This window comes from Neofelis nebulosa, chromosome 4 (assembly GCF_028018385.1).
Source record: "Neofelis nebulosa isolate mNeoNeb1 chromosome 4, mNeoNeb1.pri, whole genome shotgun sequence".
Lineage (NCBI taxonomy): Eukaryota > Metazoa > Chordata > Mammalia > Carnivora > Felidae > Neofelis > Neofelis nebulosa.
In genome coordinates this window covers 30,587,011-30,596,896 of record NC_080785.1, presented here as the reverse complement: position 1 = coordinate 30,596,896, position 9,886 = coordinate 30,587,011, and the positions used below count along the sequence as shown (strand labels likewise).

General features: G+C 42.0%; 1 protein-coding gene across 2 annotated transcripts in view; it reads right to left on the bottom strand.

Moving 5' to 3' along the window:
• Window positions 1–7,560: 7,560 nt before the first annotated feature.
• Window positions 7,561–9,886, bottom strand: part of FAM3C (FAM3 metabolism regulating signaling molecule C) — a 64,177-nt gene continuing 61,851 nt past the window's right edge. For both annotated transcript variants that reach the window (XM_058724472.1, XM_058724471.1), the window contains exon 10: window positions 7,561–9,727. In XM_058724472.1, coding sequence (XP_058580455.1) covers window positions 9,638–9,727 — 90 coding nt within the window. In that variant the 3' untranslated portion in view covers window positions 7,561–9,637. The remainder of the gene's footprint in view (window positions 9,728–9,886) is intronic.

Sequence of the window (9,886 nt, the reverse complement as noted above, 5' to 3'; positions counted from 1 at the left end):
CACCCCAGGGGCCCCAGGCTCTTCTCTTTTCTTAGCTAAATGGCTGCTACACTCCCTCCAAACCTCACATTCTCCTACCACTCATTCTAAGGAAAGAGAGAGGTTCTTCTTGGTTGCTTCTATAGGAGAGATGGAATTTTTTTTTTCCTTCACAAAATGACCAACTAAGGTAGTTCTGAGACTCATTGGCTCTGATTGGTTAATATGTCCATCCGGGAACCAATCACAATGGGCATTGGAGATTGGGGTTAGGGGATAAATACACTGATGATCTTAAGGCAATCAGATCCAGGGTGGAAAGTGGCAGTGAGTGATTCATTCCGACTAAACCCACGTAGCTTGAGAAAAGGGAGGGAAGAGGTGAATCCGCAGAGGAAAACCAGGGTGTTATGTTAACATTAAATGGTACCTGGGTGCTGGGCAGCACAGACATTAGATGTCTTCAGCTCCAGTGATGTGTTTCGAAAACAGCTTTCTGGCAGCACTTGGGTCAGGCTCACAGCCAGACAAAGCCCTGTGACTTATGTATAGGGTACAAAGTGCCTTCTTTTGTTTAAATGCCCTTTATGATGTTGAAAGGGGAAAAGGAGAGGGGAAGTGCTCTAGTGTATTAATTTTCAACGTAGGAGTTCAACTATTTTGTAAATTGGGAAATGCTTAATAGAGACAGTGGTAAGAGGCAATGATGATTGTCTGAAAATGATATCAAGAAAAGCATATCAAATGGCATTATCTATAACCTCTAGATAAAGAAGTTTGCTAATTAAAATATTTCCCTGGTAGTAGTAGCTTGCAAAACATTAAAAAACGCTTTAATTTGTTTGGCTATAAACAACTGCATTCTTTCCTTATTCACAATCTGGATGATAGTCGTTTTGTTTTTAAAGAACTAGGATAGCTATATTTAGAGTAAAAATAGAATCTAATTATATAAGATGCTATGACCCTGTATGTTTTTGCAGCTTTGTAATCATGTGATATTCACAGTAGAGATTTTAGAAACACACGTTGACTTTCGCAAGCACTGTCAATACTAGTGTGTCTGGTTTCTACTTAGTTTAAAATGTGGAACCAGAAAAGCTTCCCATCAAAATACTCATTTATAGGCAATTTGATGAGCTGTTGGAACTGGTTGCATTGCGTTGCATTGCATTGCAGTGCCCAGACACTGCGGAGTGAAACCAACCATTTGGAGCCAGTTAGTTAGTGATCCAGAGTACTATAATCCACTTAGCTGACTTGAAGGAAGAAAAATTCAAGTCTGATCTCCAGGAACCGGGAATACTCCTCAGGGCAAGCCCTTCTTAAGGAAAGTTGGCTAAGATGCCTTGATTTTTTTTTTTTTTTAATTTCAGTTTCACTATAGACCAGATGTGATAAGTCATAGCATTTCTCAGAGTAGGATGATGAGGTGAGCCGAGAAGGACAAATGCATGTGGCGCAGCCTGGAAAGGGGGACGTGGTTGTACACCAGGGACTCATTTCCTTTGAAATAGGGAATAATAGCAAACACTTAATGAGCACTTACTACGTACCAGGCATTAAGTAACTTCTATGTATTAGTCTGTGCCCTTCACCAACATGTGCTTCACACAGCATCGAAATTGTCACACACTGAGTTTGCAGTATACCATTTAGAGAGTTTGGGGCCTTTGTAAATAAAATGAAAATTACAGGATGTTCCTTCATGGTTTGGCTATATAAACTTGATTGAGGAGCAGTAGTTAGATGATGGAAGAACTGAGAGCTTAGAATTCACCATGAAATAGAATGAAAAGACACTGCCTCTTGATTTCTAAGCTCTAAGTGATTTAAACTGCCTGCTATTTTAGATCCCAGTGTGGGCTAACAGTCGGATTATGCAAGAGCCTAACAATCATTCCAAAAGGAAATGACTGGGGGTGAAGATCAAACTAATTTAGTGCGACGTTAAATAAATACTTACATCCTTTTTATTGTTGTGCTTACAGCCAATTGTTACATAAGGTGTCATTTTTAATACACGGATGAAATGTACCATTGGTAACGATTTACATTCACATCCAAAGGAAAACCACTAGAGGTGGTTTGCATGATTAAAACCTCTTGAAACAAAATCAGGATTGAAAAAGCGGCCTCTCCCACTGATTGTAAAGGGAAAGTAATAATAAATGTGGACCAAGTCAACACAAACTGCAGTTTCGTATGTGACTTTTTAATTTGCAGAGTTAAGTGAAAGCATCTGATTGGTGTGTGAATGGTGGCTATAGCGCTGCCTGTTCCCCTCTGTTAACTGCTGTTCTGAACCCTCGGAGAGGCTCCCCTCAATACAGGCCAAGGAGCCTTCCCTTATGTACGCTAGTAACAATCAAGCCCCTGTGATCATGCCCATACCCAGTCGGCCATGTTTAGCCAAGAAGCAGGAGGGTGGCCCCTTGTAGCCCCTATTGTTCTTTGACAAGAGAGGAGTATCGCCAAATTTAACCGCACATTTAAGTACACCTCAAATTCTGCATGAGTTACAGGTGTATATATACAAAATGTAAAGTTAGTAATTACCTGTTTGTTCCTAGTACATAATCCTGACATTTCTTTTTTAAAAAAAAAAGATTTTTTTTTTTTTTGGTTTTTTTTTTTTTTTTTTTTTGGTAAGTTGTATTGTTTCTATTTTCCCCCCAGCTTTCCTGGGATATAGTTGACATATAACATTATGTAAGTTTAAGGTTCTGTTCTTTGCAAATGCTTCATCTCAAACTCCCCGGCAGACTACCAATGTTTGTTCCTTACGGCTTCATCCAAGGCAAGCCAGCAAAATGGAAAAACTGAAAAAGTGAATGTGATAAAGCCTCTTTAACATGCCCTCTATTTAATGGGCATGGGCTAAATAATTTTACAAGCTGAAAGATAAATTTCACTACTCAGAATGAGAAATTCTCTCCTTTTGCTGGCTTGAACACTTGTTCTTTCCCCCAGGTGCTCAATATATCATTTCTTGAGAAACTACTTTGAACTTTGCTGACTAGAGAACTACAGCCTTAAAACGTTGATTGTCACAACTGTATTGTATCCGTGTCTGACACAGTTCTGTAGAATTATAGGGAACTTCCTCCAAACAGATTATTTCCGTTAAGAGAATGTTAACATTCCCTTGCAAGGTGTTACTAGTTCCACAAGAATTGGCTTCCAACCTCATTCCTGGGTCAGAAGTTTTAGATTCCAGGGCACCTGTGTGGCTCAGTCAGTTAAGCATCTGACTCTTGGTTTTGCCTCAGGTCATGATCTCATGGTTCCTGAGATTAAGCCCCCTGCTTGGGATTCTCTCTCTCCCTCTCTCTCTGCCCCTCTCCCACTCACACACCCACACTCTCTCTCTCTCTCTCAAATACGTAAATGCTACAAAAGTCTCAGATTTCTTTAGGAGTACAAGCTCATTTACTGATGTTAAACCTTAGGTCCTCTCCCTCAGGGAGAACAGAAAGCCAGCGAGGGCTGTCTGCATTCCCCTGGGAAGAGGCACCAGGACTGAGGGCCGGGTGCTTGCTCCTCAGACCTCAGGAAATCCCCACCTGCCGACTCTCCCACCTCTCCTACCTCTGAGAACAGCAACTCTCAGGCGCCACTGCCTTCTCCACCGACTGAAAAACGTACTTCTAACTATAGCTTTCGGCACCATTTGCTTCTACATCTCTCCTCTGGTCAGAGCTCAGACTCGCAAGACATTCTCCTCAGGGTTCATTTCTCTTCTGGTCACATACTGCGCACAGCACTTCTCCAGTCTGACTCCTGGCACACGGGGTATGCAGAAGCTAACCATTTTTAGAGGCTGAAACTTGAAATAATTGAAAAGATTTCTATGTTAAAACGAACATCTGAGTAAATGATAAAATAAACCAAAAAATTCACGTTAAGTTTTAGGATAGAACTTCTCAGACTCAGACTGGGCTCGTCACTAAAACCTGATTTCCAGAGGTCAGCGTGTACTCTCCTCAGCTTTGAGCGGTATACCTACAGAAAACAGGGCAGTTCCATTCACCATTCCGCTGGTGACACCGAGGTTAAGAAGCCTTGGCAGGGGATTCAGCAGCCCCCGTATTGAGCGTGTCCACCCGAGTAGGCCAGGTCGAAGCAGCAGCGACAGCACACGAAGGCACAACGCATCGCGGAAAAAATGTTCGAAAGTCAAATGCATAAAGTTCAAATAATGAGTTTACTATTATAAGGAAAAAGGTCTCAGAAAGCAAAAGGCGTCTCAAAATCCATTCAAGGCATTCCTCTCCTGCCCAGGCAACACTCGCTAGTGGGTAAGAACGTCCACGGGCCTTCTGAACAAGAAGCAAATGCTGGTGTGCAAGAGGGTGCCAGCTGGGTCCCCCCTTGCCCTCAGCAGGAGTTAGATGGTTAGGTAGCAGGTTAGGAGCAGGGCTCCGGGTCTTTTGTTCTGGGCTCTCCTGGACTGGGGCTGCAGCAGAGCGCTCCCCCACGAGGCTCATCTGCCAGCTGCCACCACAGAAAGGAATCAGCCTCTGGCTAAGTCACACGCTTTCCCCTACCTTCCCCTCCAGACGGGACAGCAAGTGCAACTAGATCATGTGATCATTTGAGTTGCCGGCTCCCTGGAGATCCACAAAAGCCTGGATTCTGCATATGAGATACGGTTTGGTGTCAGTGCAGACTGAATGAAAGAACAGGTGATACATAATCGGAGGCCGAGGTCAAGGAGGAGCTCGGGTGAAGAGCTGTGTCCTCTCTCATGACCTTACTATCCAAGTCGTTCAACGGCTCCTTTCTGGCTTGGTGTCTCAGTCCATTCGGGGCGCTATAACAAAACACCACAGACGGGGTTGGCTTATAAACAACAGAAATTCCGTTCTCGCAGTTCTAGAGGCTGGGAAGTCCAAGATCAGATTTGGTGTCTTATAAAGACCTGCTTTTTGGTTCATGTGTTTTCTTGCTGTGTCCTCACACGGCAGAAGGGGCCAGGGAGCTCTCTAGGGTCTCTTTCATAAGGGCTCTACCCCCAGTGAGGGCTCTACTCTTCTGACCTAATCATCTCTCAGGGTTCTCACCTCCAAATTACCGTTACATTGGAGATTAGGTTTCAACAACCGGATAATAGGGGCAGGGAAGAGGGGTAGCTGGACACAAACATTGGGACCGTACGCAGTGTTCGGCAAGATGGGATTGGGAAGCTTAGGGAGGCTGGCTTTTCTCTTTGACCAGAACACTCTTAGCTGCAAGAGACACAGTCAATAATAAGGACAATACCAGCAGTTGCATTTAGTGCGTACCGGGCACTCGGGCAGGCACCACAAACACGTGGTATTATGCCTACCTTATAATAGTGAGGATACAGACTTTCTCAAGTTCCCCATGTAGTCAGCAATGAAGTAGAGACACATACTCAGGCAAGTCTGTACTCTTCACCAGTATGCTACACTCCCTCCGTCACAGAATTCACTCCTCTTTAAGGTTTTAGGACCCTTTCCTCTCTGGTGATCAAGTCAAATAAATGCGGGCTGATTACACGAAACATTAGGAGACTGCAGTTTCATAAATTATTTTTCCCAATAGGACTATCTTTTACCAATTTAAATTTTTTTTGAATGTTTATTTATTTTTTTGAGAGACAGAGTGCAAGCAGGGGAGGGGCACAGACAGAATCCGAAGCAGGCTCCGAGCTGTCAGCACAGAGCCCCACGGGGGGCTTAAACTCACAAACCTCGAGATCATGACCTGAGCCTAAGTCAGACGCTTAACCGACTGAGCTACCCACGCGCCCTTCTTTTACCAATTCAGTCTCAACTTCTTTCAATGTTCGGTGCACTCCAGGGATGGGCAGACTTTACGTGGAGGTGAACAGTGAGTTTTGTTTTGTTTGCTAAGTAATCTCTACACCCAACGTGAGGCTCCAGCTCACAGACCCCAAGATCAAGAGCTGCATGCTCTGTCGAATGAGTTAGCCAGGCGCCCCTAAACAGCGAGGTTAGTGATGGCAGCGAGTTGCGCCAGTGAACTAGCTCCACTGGGAAGACGGTCTTTGTAGTAAGTTTGCTTATAAACTGCCTAGGCAACAAAGCCCAGAAGCCTTTCTTCTGACTCTAATTGAAGGATCAGCCAGTCCCTTTTCCTTTCTGGAAGCGACATCCTAGTGTTGAAAGCATTTCCTTAATATAGCTGCCCTCAGGTTTGTCTGCACCCTCACTGGATTGCAGGAAGGTTCTGGTGGAAGAAGTCTCCTAGGTTCCTGGAAGGCGTTCCCCACGCTCCTTCAAGCTGCCTAACAAGACTGCCACTCCCAAGCCAGGCAGGCCTGCTTTTCGCTCTAGCTGGCCTTGATTTGACAGGAACCTCAAGAACGGGGGTGCGGGAGAGGAGAGACCAGAGGTAGGACAGTAGTGAGATTACGGGAGCTTTGAGGGGAATTGGGATTAACTATCATCACGTGACAATCAAAAACCAAGTATGCGACAGAAAGATCAAGCTGGGAAGAGGCAGCAAAATTCTAAGGGGTGCTTTAAAAAAGGTAAAATCTGGGGCACCTGGGTGGCTCAGTCAGTTGAGTATCCGACTTTGGCTCAGGTCATAATGTCACAGTGTGTGAGTTTGAGCCCCGTGTCAGGCTCACGGCTGTCAGCTTGGAGCCTGCTTGGGATTCTCTCTCTGCCTCTCTCTACTCCTCCTCTGCTTCGCGCACACACACACACACACACACACACACACTCTCTCTCTCTCTCTCAAAAATAAAACAGGGGCGACTGGGTGGCTCAGTCGGTTAAGCATCCGACTTCGGCTCAGGTCATGATCTCGCAGTCTGTGGGTTCGAGCCTCGCATCGGGTTCTGTGCTGACAGCTTGGAGCCTGGAGCCTGCTTCCGATCCTGTGTCTCCCTCTCCCTCTGCCCCTCCCCTGCTTGGACTCTCTCTCTGCCTCAAAATAAATAAACATTAAAAAAATTTTTTTAAATAAACTTTTTTTTTTTTTAAAAAGTGAAGGTAAAATCTGGTACGTTACTCTGCAGTTCTTAACTTACATGTACTGACTGCTGTCCGAGGCCTCGCTGAGGAGGGTAAAGCAGGAAATCTTTTCCCTGATCAACATGAGCAACTGTTCCTTGTCTATTCATTTTAAAAAGTATTCTACATGCATTTCTACTCTTCATATTCTAACTGAGTACAGCACATTTCTCATTCCTTCAGTTAAAAATGGGGTATGGCAACTGAACTATCATCTTTTGGGGAGGGGTTCAAATGAGAATTGTAAAAACTGTTAAAGTATGAAGTGCAATACAGGCTAAATGCTTTGAGTTTCATCTGGCATAATAAAATATTAGCTGATTCATTTTGAAACAAATACAAAACGTAGACAGAACACTGACGAACTTTAATCAATTTAAAGTCAGGAATATAAAGACTCTGGCTCAATTTTTCTTTAATTTCCCAAATATCACTTATTTTCCTACAGTCTTAGCTTAATTTTAATAGGCATACTATAACACACTTGTTCTGGAAAACAAAAATTTGTGATTTCAAATAAAAAGTATGCATCCCAAAGTCCTCATACACCATTTAATACACCAAAACGTCAATGCCAAATTTCTGATTTTAATAAAGAAAATTCTCAACATCAAATGAACATAGTTACATTTACAATGCAGACTTTTACAAGAGATCTGAAAATGAAATGTGGGAGAATTATTGCTTCTAAAGTTGGCACCATCTATACATGAACTGAAGCAAAAGCAAACTCCACCGAAACTGCCACAGAACCGAAACTGCCACAGAACCAATCTTCATCCCTCCTTCTGACATTCTGTACAGCTTCACGAAGATACCATCTTATGCTTTTCACCTCGAAAGGGATGTCTTGCCATCTGAGTACTTAAATTCTATATGTATATCCTGAGGATATCAGTGAGTTTAAGCATAGGAACGTCTTAAACGTTCCATGTTGAGCAGTACAATAAACGCTGGACAAACACTAATGTGAAGTTTTGTAGGTATGTTATTTGGCCAGATAATACAACAAAACCCAACAATGCAAAAAATGCAACATCAATTCACCATCCCTGGAACTGGAAAAGAGCTATTCTTTTAATTGACATAATCTAGGGAAGTATTTTAAATGTCAAAATATACATGCTGAATGTGATTTTGCATATGAGCACCAGAAATCTGAAAAGTTTACAAAAATTCTATAAACGTATAAGGTGCATTTATTCTTGAATTACATTCAGTTTGAGAAGAACCAGTACCCCAAAGCTCATTAATATTTAAGAAATAGCTAATAGTCTCCAAGTTGGCTTAAAGCAAAATAAAAATACTGCCTTTAGTTTTTTTATACAAGTCATCTAAAATTATATTCAAAATTTAAGTGTTGCCTTTTATTGTGAATAGAAGTTTGATCATTAATTTATGTTCCAGTTTAAGATATTTCATGCACAATAGGTATTTAACGCCCTTAAAGTGTGTGTGTGTGTGTGTGTGTGTATCCACACACACACACACACACACACACACACACACACACACAATTGAATCATTTAGTTAACATCTCAAGTTAACAAAATTTTATGTAGAATTGGGTATGAAGTCATCTGAGGTCCAATAAAATTATTTTTTAAATGGTATCACTCCACTCAGTAATTACGACTTTTCTAAGTCCTTATATCTTCAGGCAAAACTGCTATTATGAAGTTAGATGAAGTAAATACAGAATTATTTCTTGGTTGACCATCAAAATAACTGTGATATTAAAGTGTGCCTTTTTCTAAACCGCATGGTCAATGCTGACAACAGTTCAATAGGGAAATCTATGCCAGTGTTGCTCTAAATATACTGCCATGGCTGTCCCGCACTACCTGCTTGGGACAGGGAAGGGACGCAGCCAGCTTCCCTAGTTCCGTGGGGCTGCCACCCCCAGCCTCACTCTAAGCAGCTTCTGCGAAGTCGTTATTCACACCGCTAACACGAAATCCAGCAAACTACAATCCTGAATACCATCTACATTTACATATTTACTTTTTTACTGTGTACATTAAAAAAAAGAATTCTGTTGTGCTTTTCACGTATCTGATACAGGTTTTCATTTATTTCTAGGTTTTTTGGGAAGAGAAGAGAAAGACTAAGGAAAAAGAGCAGAGAGACTGTAAAGTAACATTACACACACAACTAGCCAAATATCTTTTTAATTTAAAAGATACTATCATTAAAAAGCAATATATATACATACATATATACATACATATATACATGTATGTATATATGTGTATAAAAGAAAACAAAGTCTCCTCCCTAAAATCCAAATTATTCCATGGTAGGTTTTCACAGCAACCAGTATACATATCAATATATTTTTCACAATCGGTTCAGTTATCCATCGGGTATGCTTTTAGAATTAAAGGATGTCATTACTGGAGCAGTCTAACCACTGTACTATTATTATGGAAATGTGCTTAGAAATGGTTCAGTGATTTGCTCATTATGATGACTATTTACAAAGGCATCTATTTACGTTAGCAATAAATAATCCTGATATCAAAAGGGATAATGCTCATGCACACACCGAGATGGCTGCATGCTCTTAAAGTATTTACACATAGCTCCTCTGTCACAGCTCTGCCACTAATAATGAAAGTGCGTCTCCTTCAACTTCCTCTACATCAGTCTTGCTTCTGGGGGATGCATCCTTCCATCTCGACAACTTCGGGCCATCCTTCGTACTTGTTTGTGTCCTTATTGTTCTTGATGTGCTGTTGGAATACAATAGTAGGACACAGGGTTAAAGACCGTTATGAACCACTGCTCTACAGGAACATACTTCAGTGCACTCATTTCAGTAACACTCATGTCAGTGATGCGTGCACACCAATTACTGTTCCAGATAGTCAATGAGCCACCCTTGGGGCCTA